Source organism: Mirounga leonina, unplaced genomic scaffold, assembly GCF_011800145.1.
Source record: "Mirounga leonina isolate KUSES-001 unplaced genomic scaffold, KU_Mleo_1.0 Mir_418, whole genome shotgun sequence".
NCBI lineage: Eukaryota > Metazoa > Chordata > Mammalia > Carnivora > Phocidae > Mirounga > Mirounga leonina.
Window position 1 is genome coordinate 19,113,450 of NW_023270739.1, and position 20,161 is coordinate 19,133,610.

General features: G+C 45.3%; 1 protein-coding gene across 11 annotated transcripts in view; it reads left to right on the forward strand.

Moving 5' to 3' along the window:
• Nucleotides 1-20,161, forward strand: part of ANKS1B (ankyrin repeat and sterile alpha motif domain containing 1B) — a 717,443-nt gene that overhangs the window by 672,043 nt on the left and 25,239 nt on the right. For all 11 annotated transcript variants that reach the window (XM_034987766.1, XM_034987767.1, XM_034987769.1 and 8 more), the window contains 3 exons: nt 8,323-8,334; nt 9,229-9,315; nt 17,293-17,430. In XM_034987766.1, the coding sequence (XP_034843657.1) occupies nt 8,323-8,334; nt 9,229-9,315; nt 17,293-17,430 (237 nt within the window). The remainder of the gene's footprint in view (nt 1-8,322; nt 8,335-9,228; nt 9,316-17,292; nt 17,431-20,161) is intronic.

The following is a 20,161-nucleotide window of genomic DNA, read 5'->3' on the forward strand; positions in this document are numbered from 1 at the left end:
GGCTCAGGTCATGATCCCAGGGTCCTGGGATCAAGTCCTGCATCGGGCTCCCTGCTAGGCGGGGAGTCTGCTTCTCCCTCTGCCTCTGCCTGTCTCTCTCTCTCTCTCTCTTTGACTCTCATGAATAAATAAATAAAACATTTAAAAAAGAAAAAAAATTACTTAACCAGTTCCCCTTATTGGTCATTAGGTCCTTTTGAATCTTTTCAAATTATAACCAGTACTGTGGGCAACATCCCCATGCCTAAATCTTTTGCAGCTGGTCTGATTATTTCCTTAGAATGAGCCACTAAATGTAGAGTGGCTAGGTCAAAAGTATACACATCCTAGAAACTCTGGTAAAGTATTGCCAAGTTGCCTTCCAAAATATTTGTTCCAGTTTACACTCCCAGAAGCAGTGCACAAAAATGTGTTGATGTTTGCTTGTCACATCTCTCAAGGGCATGTACTTAATATCTTGGATGTGCTCCTAGTTGAGGGAGAACTGGGGAACTTTTATGAGAAACCATACATCTTCAGCATGACCCCGGGGCTTATCAGCTCTGTCCGATCAACATCTATTCTAGATGTAACTCCAGAATCTATCTTTATGACCTGAACTCTTTATTTTATGTGAAGAATGTTTTATACTTTCACAGCCCCTGAAAAACTATGGAAGATTAAATAATTCTTGTTATTTCCTGTAAAGACCAAGAGCTGTAACTAAGTGCTAACTAAGGATTTTTGGAAATCACTTGTCAAGTGGAGGATAGTGTGTTTTGATAAATTAACTGCTCTCTGAATTAATGTAGGATGCAGTACAACTGAGTTTACATGCATAGCAGCGGAGAATAGTTCTGACAATGACTTTCAATAAAAAATCAACTGTATTTTTAGAGCAGAGGTTCTCAAACTATGGTAGCAGCCGCATCTGGAAATTTGTCATAAATGCAAAATCTTTGCCCCTACCTCACTTACTGTCTTAGTTTGTTCAGGCTGCTGTAATAAAAATACCAGATTACAGGGAGAAATTTATTTCTCGTGGTTCTGAAGGCTGGGAACTCCCAAGGTCAAGGCACTGGTAGATTTGGTGTCGGGTGACGGCCCTCTTCCTGGCTCATTGAGGGTCATCTTCACTGTGCCCTCTCACGGTAGAAGAGGCCTCTCTTATAAGCCCACTAATGCCATTCAGAGCTCTATTCTCACAACCCGAGCACCTCCCAAAGGCCCCACCTGCTAAGACGTTGGGCATTAGGACTCAACATAAGAAGTTTGGGAGATCATAGACCTTTAGTTCATCGCACTTACTGAATCAGAAACTCTAGGGGTGGAGCCCAGCGATCTGTTATTTAACAAGCCTTCCACAGGATTCGAACGCTCACAAAAGTTTGAGACCCACTGCCTTGGTGCACTGGGCGTTCCGGTTAGGCCTGCTGGGTGGACAGGCTGTCCTGGTACAGTCATCGCGCCATGGTGCCTGGCAACCAGCCAGGGCCCGAGGAGTAGAGATGGAGGGCAGCGCCGTGCGCTGTGCTAGATTCGGCCAGGGTGTGGGAGTTACACTTGGCAGTGCAGTAGCCGTGTCCTGTGCCCGAGGACTCGTTTGAGTGGCTGCCTGCCCACCGTCTGCTCTTGTCACGTGGTCTCAGCGAGGTTCTGTATTCACCCAGCCCTCGTGTCCAGTTATGATGACAAGAAAAGCCCTTGAGAGATCATTTAGCCTCATTCCCCCACCAAATGAGACTTACCCCTAAGTCATTAGTGACAAATGAGAGTCCAAACTATTTTTAAAGACATCCAGAGGGAAAAACTTCCCAGCTGCCCCTAATAATCCTCCTGCCCTCCCAACAAGTCTTTCCTTCTCATCTCCATGCTTGCAATTTGAACCAGTTTCCTATTACAAAAATGAACACTTAGGCTTTCTCTCCTTGAGGCTGACAAATCACAGAAGTCTGTGAAGCTTTCCCATCCCATAGGAGTCTCCTGGCATATCTCTGATCACATTTGTGGTTCTGCAAGTTCTTCCAAGGCCTTCATGCCTGGCTCTGGGCACCAGGGCTCTCTGAAAAGTTTACTGGCTCTTCGTGCGTTGAGAAGCTGGTACTGTGGTTCTTTCTTATAAAGCTGGGTTTGTGCTCATTACCATACCTTAATTCATTTGCTCGTTCTCTTAATAATCATGGACTTCAGCAGCTGTTAGATTGAACCCTATGAAATTGCTGATATGGCTATGTCATAGGGTTCAACCTAAGACCATGTGCTAGTCATTATGGGGGAGACAAGAAACAAATCAAGAAAGGTGTGGGCCATCCTCAAGGAACCCCCCCCCCATAGAGTGAGGAAAACAACCCTAGGACCAGGGCAGTGAACCCCAAGGGAGAGCAGCAGAGGGTCCCAGGGCAGGCCTTCAGAACAAGAGACAGCCATCCTGTCAGGCTGGGAGGCCACACGAGGCTTTCCCAGGAAATGACCTTGAGACTGAGTTCCAAAGGGTAAAAGTGCATTTCAAATGGCTGATCTGTGGTCTACTCTCTGCCTCTTACAGTCTCTGCAACATAACTAGTTTTGCTGAATACAAAATACGATACTGCTGGTTTTGTGCATTTTTTAAGTCGTTTAAAAGTCACTTAGGGCTACCAAACATAATTGTTTGATCCTATTTTAATTTACTTGCTGAAACTGAATACAATAATTAAGCTTTGAAACGAACTAAAGAAAATATTATGTGGCCAAATTAACAGTTATGATTCAGCACTTGAATATCTAACTAGAAAGCATTCTCAGGGTACCATGTGTGGGTTAAAAATATAAGTTGGATGGCAGTAGCCCATCCGGAGATCTATTCCCCAGTCTGTGTTTAAAATACACTGGAAATGAGCAGAGTATTGTAAGAATGAAGGGTCGGTGACATCCTCCCCATGGACTGCCTCACTCTGTTCCCTCTTTGTACTGATTATGGGGCACAAATGATTCTCATTAGGAACATAAACATCACTCCAGACTCAAACGCAACATTACAGCTCACAACTGAAGTGCTCCCTGTCGTAAACCTCTTTGCTCTCACTCACACTTATGAAAGTCATGCTCTGAGACCAGAGCATCCCTGCAGTCTCAAAAGGATATTCCCATACTGTTGATTCTGCATTAGAAAATGAGAAACTGTTTCTTTTCAGGGCATGCTCTAAGGATAAAATAAAAGCACCAGTGGCAATTTCTGACTTGATACAGAGATTCCAAGCAGTTCATAGTTTATAGTTTAATTTTTTTTTTTTTTAAGATTTATTTGATAGAGACAGCGAGAGAGGGAACACAAGCAGGAGGAGTTGGAGAGGGAGAAGCAGGCTTCCCGCTGAGCAGGAGCCCGATGCAGGGCTCGATCCCAGGACCCTGGGATCATGACCTGAGCTGAAGGCAGATGCTTAACAACTGAGCCACCCAGGCGCCCCCATAGTTTATAGTTTAAAAGGAAAAGACAAAAGATGGTATTGCTTTCTTGGGTGAATCCAAAAATCCCTCTTTTAAAAAAAAAAATGTTCTAAGAGTGTTCAATTACTTTGCCTGTTAAGAACAGTATCTCAGGTGCCCACCTCCAGATACAAGGAATATACAATCCCTATTCCGTGTAATGCTTACAGATAATACAAACCCAAGCACTAAATATAAAGCTGGCTTTGTATTTAAGATTCAAAAGTTGCATTTTAGTTTAGGTTTCAGAAATGTAGCATCCCTTTATAACTAAATATTGTTTCTCTTGGAGTAATAAAAGGATGATAATCTTATTCTGGGAAATTGTGAACAAAATACAATTGACTATCACTGTAATGCTTTTTCAGCAGAAGAGCAAGATGCTATAAAGGTTAAGTTAATGGGTGCCTGGGTGGCTCAGTTGGTTGGGCGACTGCCTTCGGCTCAGGTCATGATCCTGGAGTCCCGGGATCGAGTCCCGCATCGGGCTCCCTGCTCAGCGGGGAGTCTGCTTCTCCATCTGACCCTCCCCCCCTCATGTGCTCTCTCTCTCAAATAAATAAATAAAATCTTTAAAAAAAAAAAAAAGTTAAGTTAATTTGGGGCATTACCCATGAGTGTTCAGCTGCTAAGGTATCTGGAGGTCCTCATTACAAATCAGTCTCTCCTGTAAAACTGGCATTGAAGGGGAGGGAATTTGAGAACTGGGGAAAGCCTCAGAAATTCCACAAAGAGGGCACCTGGGTGGCTCAGTCATTAAGCGTCTGCCTTCGGCTCAGGTCATGATCCCAGGGTCCTGGAATCGAGTCCCACATCGGACTCCCTGCTCTGTGGGAAGCATGCTTCTCCCTATCCCGCTCCCCCTGCTTGTGTTCCCTCTCTCACTGTGTCTCTCGCTCTGTCAAATAAATAAAATCTTTAAAAAAAAAAAAAATTCCACAAAGAGTGTGGCACAGAAAAGAAAACAACTAGAAACAAAAGAGAACCATCACATAAGGTTTGCCCTGAGCATTTTACTGAAGAAGAGAATTCTGTTTATACAAATAAATAAGGCTTGACTGCTTTAACATGTACATATATGGGAGCATTAACTATCCAGATAGATCACAGAGACTGCCGTGGCCCCGGGGGCAAGCACTTTGTAACTTGAGCAGTGGTCCAGCCTATGGTGCCTCTGTCCCTGGGAAGGAGGAGAAAACCGGCATTGCATTGCAACTCCTAAGAGCAAATGGAGACAGTGGGACGCGGGCGGTCCGTGATTGGACTGAGGCCCTGCTCACTTTTCTTCGTTATCTATAGAGCCTTCATAAAATGAAGTAGGCCCTTATTGGATTTCTTGCCTCCTTGATTATTCTCCCTGAAGACTCAGTATATTTGCTTTCTTTGTATGTGTTTTCATCTTTCGTTAAAATAACCTATGAAAAGACCTCTTTGAAGGCTCGGTCAGAGTACACCCAACAGAAAATCCCCTGAAAGAGGCTGGATTTTTATCTCTCATAGAATTATAAATGCCTTAAAGGAGGAGCATGACATTGAAGGCCCGCCAGAGCGCCTCTGCAGTCAGCCAGGGTCCCGCAGCTTCTTGTCAAGGCGCTGAGCAGGAGAGAAGTAGGTGTGGACTCCCGCGGGGGCCTGGTGGCCCCCCCAGCGCCGCCCTCCGCAGGTGGCACAGACCGCGCACAGCCAGCTGCAGGGGCCACGCCAGGATGGCCTCCAGTCAGGAAAGCAGGGATCCCACGAAAGAAAAAGAAATGACCGGGCTTTTATGCTTCCTTCTTTGTTCAGCTTGGCTGAGCGTACGATGTAGAATCTTCGTATCCGGACCCAAACCACCACTGATGCCTTCATTTCAGCCTAAGAGCCGGTGTCCCGGCCTGTCTGTTCCTCTCCGCTCCCTCTCGCTCACATTCAGTGCACAGATCACTGTTCTTTGCTCTGCGGCCACCATTCTCCTCAAGCTGCTCTTAATAACATCAGCAACACATTTCTCTAGTTGCTAAAGCCAGCGATGTCACCCGGAAGACCCAATAAAAATAGCAGCCGCGGGCGCCTGGGTGGCTCAGTCGGTTAAGCGACTGCCTTCGGCTCAGGTCATGATCCTGGAGTCCCTGGATCGAGTCCCGCATCGGGCTCCCTGCTCAGCAGGGGGTCTGCTTCTCCCTCTGCCCTCTTCCCTCTCGTGCTCTCTGTCTCTCATTCTCTGTCTCAGATAAATAAAATCTTAAAAAAAAAAAAAATAGCAGCCGCTACCTGTGCCAGCGACGGTGCTGGGCTTTGATTTTTCGGCCCCTTTTCGGTCCTCGGGGCCCCGGGCGCCACCCCCACCTTCTAAGGAATCTGCTGCTTGACCTCGGCGACTGGCGCTCAGCCTTCCTCCAGCTCTGTTTCAGCCGCAGTGACTGAGACGGGGGCTTCCTCGCCCTCTTGTTCACTCCTTGAGCCCCCTCATCTGCTCCCATCTCCTCAGGCACCCCCCTCGATACGGATGGATTCCCAGATCAGATTCTTATTTCGCATTTCCCGCTGGACATCGCCACCTGATTGTCGAGCTGAGCATGCGCGGGAGGATTTCATGCCGAAGCCTGTTCCCCTGTAGTGTCCGCTCATCTCCGGAATGGCCTCTTCAGCCGTGAGTCCTCTCGCTCACTCATCTTCCGTGGCACATGGGTTAGCAGAGCCACTTGAGTCTCCCTCTCGAGTTACGGCTCCCTCTCCCCTGATTGTGCCTCTGCCGCAGCCCTGGGGCTTAGGGTCTCCCTTCAGCCTCAGCTGTCCCAGTGCTTCCAGTCACCAGCATTGTCTTTCTGCCACCCATGCTCTACTTAAAAACCTCCAGGGGATTCTAGCTTGGCAGAGTAAGTCACAATCTTCCAAACCTACTGTACCAGCCTCATCTTCCACCAATTACCCAAACCCACCATATTATTTCTCATTTCGTGTATATGTTGATTCTTCTGCTAACACAGCCTCTTCTGTCCTCTTTTGGCACCTGGAAAATCCCTGTTCTTCCTTCAAGAGCCAGCTCAGTCAGCCCCAGCAGGCAGACAGTGCTTGGTGAGTGAGTAATGAAGGCTTGCCCCACTCTCTCCTGCGGAGTGAGGCTCTCTCTGCTCAGTACTCTGGAGGCCTTCTGTTCCTATCACTGGTGCATTTATCAGCGTGTCGTAGCTTCTCTTTGTGGTGTGTAGCTCCTGTGCTGTCCCTTCCTCTCCCTGCCCCACACACACATCATTCCCAACCCTCTTTCCCACTGAGCCCAGGTACGAGGCTCAGAGTCTTCTCAACACAGCCCTTGGGACAGCCGCTTTCCATAGACTGTAGTTTGCACACAACCTGAGGTCTGTTTGACATGCCCTGAAGTAGACTCAGAGTTTTCCCAATACAGTGGGCTGCCTGCTATCACCACTCAATTGCTGAATGGATAACAAAGGGTTTTACTATCTCTTTTTTTGGATTTTTCTTAATACTAAATGAAATGTTGATATTTTAATCTTATGTTAGCTATATATTGTTTCATGGGATGGATAGATCCTTCTGATAGAATGTATTCGTGCCAGGAAATGAGCGAGGTAATTTGTTGAAATCCATTGTTACTCTTTACAAAGAATTCCTCACACACATTCAATTCACCAGGCCACTGCCCATGCCGGCCGTGGCCCGCTCTCTGTACGGAGCTCAGTCCAGGATTTTGCCTTAAAGTCCATATACTGAGTGTTGTTTTTTCTAGCTTTACCTTTGATTCATCTTGCACACTTTTTTTAAAAAAGATATTTATTTGAGAGAGAAAGATGGAGCAAGCGGAGTGGCAGAGGGAGAGGGAGAAGCAGACTCCCTGCTGAGTAGGGAGCCCAACTCAGGGCTCGATTCCGGGACCCTGGGATCATGACTGGAGCAGAAGGCAGACGCTTAACCGACTGAGCCACCCAGGCGCCCCTGTTTTGTACATTTTTAAGGGTTGCTTGGATAATGCATTAAAAAGATAAAAGTATCTAAATTTCTTTGGCAGGGCACCTGGGTGTCTCAGTCGGTTAAGTGTCTGCCTTTGGCTCAGGTCATGATCCCAGGGTCCTGGGATCGAGTCCCGCATCAGGCTCCCTGCTCAGTGGGAAGCCTGCTTCTCTCTCTGCCCCTCCCCCTGCACTCATGCTCTCTCTCTCTCTCTCTCTCTCTCTCACAAAAATAAATAAAAATCTTTAAAATAAATAAATAAATCTCTGTCAATCACGAAAGAAAACTAGCAAGTCCGGGTAATTTAAAACTAGTTAAAAAGCACTTCAGGAGAGCAGCTATTTTCTATACTGTATGAAACATTTAATAAATACTAAATAATAACACTCTTACTGATCCATCCTCTCTACCTTTGAAATAGGTGTAGTAGCTATCCAAAAGATGTGTCAAAACAATCAGGAGAACATGAAACACCTTATCCATGGCTCAAGTGAAAGATGTAACATAATTATTATTTTTAAGTTCAGTGAGTTTCATTCACCCTATCCAACTAAAAGCCTTCTTTAATTCAGGTCACATTTCGGAATTTAAAAATGGAAAATTGGGTATTTCCCCCCAATTCCCTTACTAGCCATAAGACAGGTGGTTTTGGGACACCCGCAGTGGAAGGTTCTGGTGTGTCAGGCATGAGGCAGTGTGGCGCGGCGAACAGTGATGAGGGGACAGGAAGGGAGAGACAGGGTCTGAAAAGCCCACAGCTGTGCCTACAAGAGCAGTTGCGCTGCATCCGCGTTTACCTGTAAAGCCCGTTCTCCATGTACCGCCTCAGGACTCTGTGCTCTTGGTGAATTATTGAAATGGTTTCCTCACCTTTTTATGTGTTTTCTCTCCCCTTTTGTTCCCACCTGTCTTCTCTGGAAAATCCATCAGGCTAACTGTCAGGTAGGTTCTTCTCGATGCTTAATGTGATTATTAGGAGGAACCGTGGTGGGAAATGAAGTACACAGACTAGGGTGACCCGTGATGAATGATCAAACTGAACAGAAAAGGCACGTCCTCAACTGTGGAGAAACTTTCTGCAGATGCATAAAACTCCCGAGGCTGCAGACTCGCAGCACATGAAGCCGGAGGGAACACGTATCATACATACATAAGAGCTTAGCCTAAGGAAATCTGGCGGCTCTAAATGGTTAAGTAGGTCACCTGGACTGTCCGGTTTTGCTCTGGCTCAACACCCGGGCTGTTCTGGAGGGCTTCATTGTGGCAGGGTGGTATTCTGTCCTGCGTAGTCACCAGCGGTGGTGCTGCAAATACGTCAGCCCGTAGGGATTTGGCCAGGCTCAAGAAAAATTCACAATGATGTGTTTAAGTCCCTATTTTAACTACATGATTCAGACCTACATCGTGCCTTGAAGAAAGAGTGACTGGGAGAAAGGGGGAGTGGTGGCGTGTGTTTTGTTAATGCCAAACTCACCCTTGGCGTTAACTCTGACATGGTTTAACTCCAGTCAAAGAACGGTTGCTTGCAATCGCAGTAGGAGACAGAGCTGTTCATGTCTCCCTTTGGTGTCAGCGAAAAGGAGTATTCCTTCACCCACAGGAAGCGGCAGAACAAGCTCTTTTTAGATTCTCAAGTGCAAGACAGACACTTTAGAAGCCCAAACCGTAGCCGAGCCCAAGAGAAGAGAGACCTACATTTAAATTAGTGTGTTTGGGGTGTGTGTGTGTGTGTGGTTTTTAAGTTGGGCTCATTTTTATCTTTCAAGAGGAGAAATTATGTGCTTCTGTTGCCATGCAACACAAACTGCTCTCACAGCTTTCTGATTTTAATTTCAGAAGTCTACAGAGCAAATGAAGAAGGTCCCCACTATTATTCTTTCGGTCTCTTATAAAGGAGTCAAATTTATTGATGCAACAAATAAGGTGAGTACTGCACTTCTCTTTGGTTTAGACGCCAGATACACTCCTGGGCATATGATCTAAAATCCTTTGCTCCCATCATGCCCAGCATCTCCCCTTTTATTCACGTCCTGCCCCCACCTTTCTGCTCCCTGAACACAACTGTAGGTGCGTGTCACAAACACACTCTCTCTCTCTCTCTCTCTCGCTTTCTCTCTCTCACTCATACACAGAAGGGCACATCGCATCTGGGGGTTTCATCTAGGATTCCTACACATGTTTTGCTTTTTCTGTGGTGCTTTCTCTAATAGACTGTGGCCACTTAGTACCTGGCATTTCCCTTTGGATCTGGAGAACATTACAACAGGAAAAAAAAAAAGTCATATATGTAGAGAAAATGCAGCAATGTCATTGTTCCTCCATCAGAGGAAAATGTTACTGGCCAAAGGACTAGGACATTTGTCTTCCCATTTCTCTAGAGATATATACGTCCTTTCTTTGGATACATGTAGTGAACACCCAACGCAAGGAACACATTCTCTGACTTTCATATTTTATAATTGCGTTTATTCTCAGCTGTTGAGATGGAGGAGAAGATTTCAACTGTATTGTTTTCTTAAGAGGCACAATCAGAAAAGAGGCTCAAGCCACGTTATGACTCTGCTGTGACTTTGTATTCACAGTGGAAACAGTTCGTGAGCTTGGAGGTCAAGTGGGAATTACTGGGTTGCATTTTACTTAAGTGTTCTAGAGTTCCTTTCCTGATGAAGATGATCGAGCGCCAGGGCGAGACTAGAACACTTGGGTATGACCACTAGTCACTCTCCATAAACAACCAAACCTGACCGGCTCCTCCTCACAGAACCCCCAGATGTCCATGTGTTTTATTCCTATATCCTCCCAACTGATAAACTGTAGAAAGATCCCCATTGGTGAATACCATTTATTTTCTGGACCCCCTACCCGGTTCCCCTACTTGTACTCCATTTTGGAAAAAGGGCATCAAAGTCATGAAACAGGTGAACTGTTTAGTAGTAACTTAGGGCCGGGGCAACCAGATTTAGAGACCAGGGGGGAGTCCCATGAGCAGTGACTCTTGGGAGGCTATAATAACCCTGAGCATCTGAATCAACCAATTTGGAGGTTTCCTGATTTGTCTAGTAGAACAAAGAAGATTGCTGTAAGAGCAGTCAGACAAGCCCAGGCTCCCCGGATCTACTTAGGAGAACAACCTCCCAGTTTTAGAAATAGTTCTGAAACCCGAGCAGAAAGCTTATAACCCTGCACGATTATGCAGCCTGATGATCTCCAAAGCACAGAGTCAGATGCCTTATGTGAAAAGATTGTTTCAAGCCAGCAATATGGTATTGACCTTTACTGTTGTGGAATTACAACTGTGGAGATTCTCATCAGAAAAATCCCGATTGATTTGCTTTTTTATAGTTGGAAGCAACTTTTAGTTACTGGTGCACAAACTTTTCGTTATCCTTAAATTATAGTCAGTTGGTTTTTAAAGTTTCAGAACCTAATGGAACTCTCATCGACAGCACCGTGGCTGTCACTGTTTTCTAAGGTTCAAGAAAGGCTTTGGCATTTGGGTGTTTTCCCTAACCCGGAGCAACTCTGTATCCATTTGCATTTGAAAACCATGAATAGCAATATATTTCTAGCAGAAGAGTTTGACACTCCCTTAGATTAACAACCTCAGCAGTCTTGGATTCTGACAATTTCTAAACAAGTGGTATTTGCCCTGAAAAGTTCCCAGAGTCGTAAGGCTGTCATTCTGCGAAGCTGGTGGTGTGACTGGATGCGTCTGTATTATTAGCATCCTCTCAAATCCACTCTCCACGATCGGAGGAATGAGAGAGCTCTGTCCGTCCTTTGCATTTGGCTTACAGACACATCAAGGGCTGTAGAACCTGATCCTCCCATACCTTGAGGAGACACTTCTGCTTCAGTCGCCAATAATTAGATGAGTTATCCATGAATGCCTACTCACCCATGACTGTTCTATGGAAGTATGAGCACTGAAAAATACACAAAGGTAATCCTGTGTGAATAAAAACACTAAAGAAGGACAGCATATCTCTCAAGTTCTTGGAGTGTGGTCCTCAGCGAATTTTCAGAACCTAGAGCAAAGGCAAAGTGCCACCCTCCCTCTGGCAACATGTGCCTGGCGGCTTTTTCGGGAATCTGGGGACATTGACTTCCACACCAACAAGTGTACAGTGTCCCCATCCCCGTGTCCTGCAATGTGGCCGATCGAGCCCGATCAAACAGCGCGTAGGGAGGGCGTGGGTGACTCAGGGCCACAGTCTGGCCGTTGGTGTGTGAGAAGCCAAGGCAGAGACTGGATTAGAGCAGTAGAAGAAAGAGTGTCGGGCCGCACTGGTGGGGTTTGACGGCAGAAGGCTGAGAAGCACCACCACCAGCCAGGGCTGAAGGACTGGTTCCAAAAGGCCTCGAGGAGGCACTGTTGAAGGGCCATTCTCAGGCCCCGTTGGGAGGGGAGCTGCGCTCAGACAACTAGGCCCCCGCAGTGTCCGCCGTGCACCTTCAAGGCCCGCCTGGTTCTGTAGCAAAGGCCGACCCCAGATTGGTGCTCGCCCCCCCGGGAGAGGAGCTCAGAGGTAACCTCCAGAGCCCTGCTTTCGGTTTGCCCCACGGACCTCTCCCCTGGGAGGTGCGGTCTTGGTGGGCTGCTTCTGCGGGAAGGACTTGTGAGGCGGACACCTATTTGAAGACCTCACAAGGTGAGGTGCTAGAGGCCACGAAGCCTGGGATGAGGCACAGCCAAAAGTCACACCTTCGTATCCATATCTGATGCTTTCACTGCGATTTCCTCCTCAGCAGCCCTCTCCCAGCCACTGCGCGGCTCGCTCGCTCTCCAGCTGGAGAGCTGGGGGAGTTTGTTCGGCCCGCAGGGCGTGGAGGGGGCGCAGAAACAGAAGGCCTCGGGCCTCTGCTAAGTGACTGCCCTGCAGTCCTGCAGCCAGCTGGTCGCGGGGACGGGCTGAACCTTGACCTGACCTTCCCAGCCCCTAACCTAACTCATCTGCTGTCCCTCCATGGCCAGTGCCACTGGTTAGCAGGCAGGGTGCTGTTCTAGCATTTCTCTGGCCCCCACTAGCCCGGGGAGGATGAGCCCTCCAGCAAAGCACTGCTTTCCTTTCCCTCTGTGAATACGGGACATCGGCTGCTCCATGGGGAAGGGTTAGGTGCCTGGATAGAAACTTGTGAACCTCTCGCCCACAAACTTAGGAAACAAATCGAACCACTAATCCTGTTTTAAGAAGGGAGAGCCGAAAATAGTCTTGAATTAAAAATGGAACTTGGAATAGACCTGCTCCTAAAATGTTGTCGATAAAGCACATCACCTTTCTGTAGATCCACAGCCCAGAGAGAACTCTAGTGAGGCATTCGGCCCAGAGGTCTCTGACAGTTTGGTTACGGCCCTGTTTTCAGACCAGCGGGGTCTTGCAAGAGGTGACACAGTCCCCACATCCAGTGCTTGGCTGAGAGTAGGTTGCGTTTTACCTTCCCGCCCTGACCCCCTCCTCAGTCTTCCCATCCAGCTAAATTAGGAACAGTGCAGTGCTGGGGTTTGGTTTTTGTTTGTTTGCTTTTTGAATGCCAACTTCAAACAGGGCTTATGCTGTTTTTTTAAGCACAAAATAATTCAGAACATTTGCTTAAACAAGTGTTTTTTGTTTTTTGTTTTTTTTTAATAGCTCATACTTCTCCTTCCAAAAAGCTCAGAGTCAAATTAAGAGCCCATTAAGCATGTATGCTGTTCTCATCTGCATCAGCCTCTCTACAGGTCACCTCCTGGCAGCCCTCAGCTGGGGCTGTTGCCTGTTTCGGACACTTTCTCTGAAGGGGCACTGCACTCTCCCGGAGAAGGTCTGGCCTGAGGAGGAGACTCAGGAGAAGGGCCCTGCCTGTCGGAGCCAGGAGTGAGGGAAATGGGGAGAGGCTGACTCCTAGGCCCCATCACTTCTCATCACACACCCTTCTGAGAACCTTTCTATTAACTGGCCGGACCAAACACTTCTGTTCTGCACCACCAGCCAGGCACCTGTTTAGCTGTTTCTCAACATGATGAAAGGCAACAGACAGGAAAAAACAGTCTCTCCCTATTGCAGAGTACCGAGCTGCCAAACTTTCTATCCCAAAGAAGGGGCAGCGTGAGTCCCTCCTCACTCTTCCTTTTGAGCCTTTAAAAAGCTCTAGTCTCCTTAGAACATGGTTAGATGTGGAGGCTGAGCAACAGAAGGGGGGTCCATTTTAAATGGAGATGCATCACCAGTACCTTATGTTGACATCCACTGTTAATTTATGGAGGAGCCACTAACTGATGTGTGGCAAGGGGTAGAAAGAATGTGTCCCTCCTTGACATCTTCTCCAAGGAGGAAACCAACCATCCGGTCTCCAGCCGTAGTGTCCTTGGTCTCGGGTGCACCTTCCGAATGGAGAGCTGGCCTCACTGTTCTGTAAACATAGACAGTGCGGAGTGATGGCAGCGTTTCAATAGTGCGACCTTGGGGCTTCACCACATTCCAGCCCCACGGATAGATCAAGAAGCTCTGTTCAAAAATACCTCCCTACATAAGCTATCAATATGAATTCACTTAACAGCATATTTTTAAAGTGCCAGGTAGGATGATTAAACATCATTTATTCTTAATATAGAGTATATTTGTAGCCTGCCTTCCCTCTAGACCAGGCGACAGAGGAATACAAGTTTCAATAGTGGGAGAGGAGGCTGATTTGGAAATGTGGGGCAACACAGAGGAGGGCAGGCCTTGGTAAGCAGCTAAAAGAAGCCCTGGGCTCCTGGAGAATAGAGAAGTGGGAGGTTCCAGAAAATTGGGGGAAGGGCAAGAAAGACAGGAAGAATGTCTTAGTCCGTTTTGGGCTACTCATAACAAATTACCAGACTGGGTGGCTTAAATAATAAGCATTTATTTCTCACAGTTCTGGAGGCTGGGAAGTCCAAGATCAAGTCACCAACAGATTCAGTGTCTGATGAGAGCCCATTCCTGGGCTCATAGATGGCATCTTCCTGCTGTGAGAGCTTCCTAGGTCTCCCTTCTCTTGTAAGAGCACTAATTCCATCATGAGGGCCCCACGCTCAGGACCTGATCACCTCCCAAAGGCCCCACCTCCAAATACTATCACATCAGGGCTTAGGATTTCGGGCTTCCTAAGATTTCAAGATATGAATTTGGGGAGGACACAGACATGCAGTCCATAATAAAGAGAGATCTCCAAAGATATACTTTGCCTACTTTATAGTTTTGCCCGGGACCATGATGCTGTCACATGCCACTGAAGATCGCTGAGAAGTGGCATCTTGTGAATTGGCAAGACTCAGGGAATTCAGTGCAATAAAAATCACAGGGCATTTTCCACTGCAATACTTTCCCAAGAAGTTGATCTTCCAATCTACTGTATGCTAGTAAAAGATCTCAGGAACACAAAATGCCAATTTAGTTAAAAAAAAAAAAAATTGGAGCCAATGCTCTATTTCTGATAACAGCGGATCTTGGGTACATGACACCAAAGCCACACTCCCAGAGGTAACGGCAGCTCCCAATTAACATGACGGCGGAGGCTCTCAGCACCTGCTAACATCATCCCTGTGAAGACCGTAGATTCTTAAGTTCATTTTAAGACTCACTCGTTCCTAATTTAGTTTTCTACTTGAAGAAATGCTATCTGAATGCCAGAAGAAGATCATGACCTTCTATTTTGAAACTGCATCTTGCAATAGAATGTTATTTGTTTATGGGATTCCAGTTTCAAATTGAGTTATTTTTGACAGTGTGCTGCATGTCATGTCAAAATACAGGGCCACAGTGAAGAATGTCTTAATTTAATTTTCTTTTATGTGTTAATTCTGTAATTGCTTCCCAACCACACAGCTCAGTAGAGCAAGGGACATGAAGTACTTGCTGGGGTGCTGGCAGGGAAGGACATTTTGTAAGCATTTTTAGGCATTGATGGGCATACATGGAACATTTTATGGCCAACAGGTTATTTAAGACTGTGCAATTAAAAAGTAATTAGCATAACTAACATACTGAAGGTTTTAGATCTCTGACAACTGCAAAAAAACGTAAATGGGATCCTCTAAGATAAAAAACGATTGCACAATTATGTGAATTTTTTTTTCTTTTTAAAAACATCTGTGTATCAAAAGAAATTTCTAGCAGGGTTTGCAGCCAACACGATGCTCCTTGGTTATTTTGTGCTTCAGAATCATGGTACTTAAACCTTTCTTCACTTACCTCCCACCAGTTACTCTTAGAGGCACATTGGGATGAGGGGGCTGGCAGTGAGATGGCATGAAGAAATGCTAGAGAGAAAAAAATGAAATTATGTTAAACCAGCGAGAGGGAGGTGGGGATGAGGGGCCCTGCAGTGTATGAAAGAGCCTGAGCTCCAGAGTCTGACAGCCTTACATTTTAGTCCTGGCTCTGCCACCTGCCCTGCATAAAGCCCTTACACTGAGTACCATTTTCCCCACCTGTAAGATGATAATGATAACCACAGCACCCACTCATAATTCTACATGGTGGGTGTAGCTAGTGAGATGTTGCCATCCACGGGGCCCTGCATCAAGCCAGGCATCCAAGACCTGAATAATGCAGAGTGGTTTTCTTCCTCATACCACCTCTACACCTCAGCCTCCGCAGAGTCTTTAAGAGAGAGCACCTTGAACTGTTGGTGAGGAGGCAAACTGGTGCAAAACAGTATGGAGGTTCCTCAGAAAATTAAAAAATAGAACTACCATATGATCCACTAATTCCACTACTGGGTATTTAGCCAAAGAAAACAAAAACACTAATTCAAAGGGATACATGTACCCCTATGTTTACTGCAGCATTATTTACAATAGCCAAGATATGGAAGCAGCCTAAGCATCAATCAACAGATGAATAGATAAGGAAGATGCTTGTGTACACACACACACACACACACACACACCTACAATGGAATGTTGTTACACAGCCATAAAAAGGATGAGATCTTGTCATTTGCAACAACACAGATGGACCTAAAGGGTATTATGCTAAGTGAAGTAAGATCAAAAAGGACAAATACCATAGGATTTCACTCATATGGAACTTAAAAAATAAATGAATAAACAAAAAGCAGAATCAGACCTACAAATAGAACAAACTGAGGGTTACCAGAGGAAGGGGATGGGAGGATGGACAAAACAGGCGAAGGGGAGTGAGAGATACAGGCTTCCAGTTATGGAATGAGTAGGTCATGGGAATAACAGGCGCAGCATAGGGAATGTAGTCAATGACACTGTAATAGCGTTGTATGGTGACAGATGGTAGCTACGCTTGTGGGGAGCAGAGCAGAACATACAGAGAAGTTGAACCACTGTATTGTACACCTGAAACTAATGTAACATTAAATGTCAACTATCCTTTAAAAAATGTCTTAAAGAGAGAGCGCCTTGATGCGTCAACCTGCCCACTTCCTTCTATACTTGCCTTTGATCCAGGGCAATGGGGGGTTGGGGGGAGCACAGAAGTGAGCAGCAAGATGGGGAAGGGTTTAGAGAGCTTCTTGGGACAGTTTCTCCCAGCATGCAGAATGTGGCAGGTGATGCTTTCCAGACAGAATTAGCGGGAGGCAGCACTGCCTATCTATAGGTGTATATGGGGAATGAAAACCATAAAATGCTTAGTAACTACTATGTTTTTAAAAAGCGTGTCTGCCACCCGGAGTCCTTCTGCTCACAGCACCTGGTGAGAACCACTGCTGCAGGATATGACAACATTAGGTTGTTTTTAATTAAATGAAAAATTCCTTCCAGACCTGGTGCACATTTGCCCACAGATCGTTCACTCTGAATGTTGCTGGTCTAGAACATTCTAGAAAGAGGGGAAGGCAGCTGATTCCCAAGTCATTTGCCTTGATTCTAAAATATGCTGGTTTGCAAAGGAAAACAATTGTCACTTACTTCATTTATTCCAGAACATAATTGCTGAGCATGAAATTCGTAATATCTCCTGTGCTGCCCAGGACCCAGAAGACCTCTCAACATTTGCTTATATCACAAAAGATTTGAAGTCCAATCACCACTACTGTCACGTGTTTACTGCCTTTGATGTGGTGAGTACTGTCTTTAAAGTATTTCCCCAAACGTACCTGCAGTTTGTTGAAAACTCAATTTGCAGTTAAGATACTTGGCTTGTTTATCAAGTGTTAAGGTATGCCTAATGTGTAGGATATTTTGCAGACTCCGTTTTTCTGAGCTTTGCCTATACTGTCACTCATCCATTAAATTTAGAACTCCGCTTCCGCTTGGTATCCAAACTGCTGTTGCTCAACTACTAACTTCACTTTTCAGATTTGACAAATCCCTTTCTTTCTTTGGTACCAAAGTATGGTAATGCCTGTTGGTTTCTCTGGTGGCCACTTCTAAATAGTAGGGCATAGTCGTCTAGGTTTGTTGGGAAGAAAAATAATTTCAGTGCCTCATACGTTATTTGTGGTCTTCTGTATTGAAAAGTAGTCAAACAAATTAGACACCTACAGGTAATAATTGGGAACACCAAGGTTTGATCTCTTTGCTTATTCAGAAGTTAGTCTTACAATGACGTACTTATGGTATTATACCACTTATGGTCCTGTCATTAGTCTAAATATTAGCCCTTTATTACAGACTTGAGAAATGAAAGCAATTCTAGAGAACAAGTGTTCCTTGAAGATAGATACATAGATATCCTCAATGTGGTACAAATTCTTGAGGATATCTCTAATACAGTACCTTGGGCATTCTGTATTTGAAGCAGAACAGATATGGCTGCAACCATGAAATAATGTGTAATCAGAAGAATTATTAAAATGTCCCTTTAATTTGACAGTACTGCTCTGTCCAGTGTGTTTGAAATGTACATATTTAAAGGATTACACAGTAAGTGCACTATAATGTATTCTTGGAAGGGCAGCCCACGGTTCAGTGTCATGGGCGAAACTTGTTGGAGTAGTCTTGGTCAGCTCTGGCTAACACCCAAGGACCAAAGACTCCCATAGTCCAAAGTACACACCATTCTACGGTACATTAGGCTCATGCCCAGAGCATTTGCATCAGGCTACAGGTGGCTCATCTCTTCCAGTTTTTGGAGAATGAAAACAGGAAAGAACATTCATGTGCCTTTAAAAAAATCCCTTCTATTTTGGGAGGTATGTGGAAAATAATAGAAAAGTGGTATGTGGTAACAGTAAGAACTACAAAGCAAAGCCCTCGAAGGCTGCTCCATATACCTGGTTGTGTGGGATTGCATGAGATCGATGGTGCTGATTAAAGGCATTTCAGCGTTAGGTTTCTGGTGCCTTACACATAACTCACCATTCTTGTGAAATGCCGTTGTTTCTGTAAACGGCAAAATTCCATTCTCTCCACGCGCATTTTGGTTTGCACGAAGCACCTTGCACTGAGGCAGTTGGCTTAGTGTCAGAGAGAGAACAGGCAGATGAGAGTTAGCACCCCAGCTCTGCTTCCTGCGCCCGGGTCTTACACAAGTTGCAGGACTTCTCCGAGTCTTGACTTCCTTTGTCTATAAACCAGGTACAGGGATGTGTGCCTCACGGGTTTTCACCAGCATTGACATGAAGGGACATATGGAGACTGCCTCACCAATAACAGGTGTTCCATGTTAGCTCCTTTCCCACCTCTTCCCTCTCCTTGCCTACCAACATCACAATTGACAGCCCGGTCCCCTTCCTGCTAAAAGACATAAAATAGATCTGCCACAAGTGTGTTTATGATCCCGAGTTTTCCCACTGATCTTGCAAAGAACTGAAAAAAAAAATAGAAGCAATAAATAAATAAAATAGAAACAAGAGAAAGAAAATATTGACTCTGCAGGCCTTAGAATGGTATATTGCCTCCGTACTGTGTTTGCACTGAATGTCAGCATTAATATTGTGATCGCCTTCAGGATGAAGTCCAGCCTTTCAGTGACTACTGCAGCCTTTCTTTCTAAACTGGTTTTTAAAGTAATATATAACTGGCCTTTATGATCGTACCCCAAACATTGTCCTGTATTCAAACTGAAAATGATTCCTATGGGCCATCGGCCCCCTTGAGTTTTGAGCAGTGTGTGTGTGATGGCAGAATACCGAGGCAAAATGTGGGGTGTGGAAATAGTCAACTATTTAGTTTTAGGATCAACATGATGTCCCTGATACATTTGGAAGCGTGTAGAGAATTGCCTCATCTTTTATCTTTTCACCCAGATGTTTGATTTACTGTAGACCTTCACAGGCCTGGTATAAGCTCCAGAGGATTTTCATCATATACCACAAATCCGCCATTTTAATCCTCTCTAGGTGAACACGGTGTGTCTAACTTCAAAAATAGTAACAAAGGCCACCAGCCTTGACCTGGGCCTTTGAGCAATTTCGAGATGCAACAAGCTTTGCTTACACACACACACACACACACACACAGCCTTTTTGAGCATGAATTTAGTATCTTTATATAGGACAGTTCAAGATTCAGTCCAGTCTTGAAGCCTTAAAATTTTTGTGATATGAGTCATTCTCCTAGGCTGCCCAAATGGTAAAAAAAAAAAAAAAAAAAAGGAAAGAAGAAATAAGAATGCCTTAAGTATACACTTTGTCTTTTAGCTGATCTGTATGCATACATATACATTTTTTATTGCAAAGTTATTGCTGCTTTGACCCTGTAAAGCTTTTACAGTTCAAAGAAACGTTTTTATGAACATCTACTATCATTGAGAAAAGTCAATGATGTCTAGAACGCTTCCAGGTTATGGAGAGTTAGGTTTGAAATTCAGAGTATTTTCCCATAGAAATCCTGTGGTCTGGGAAGGGA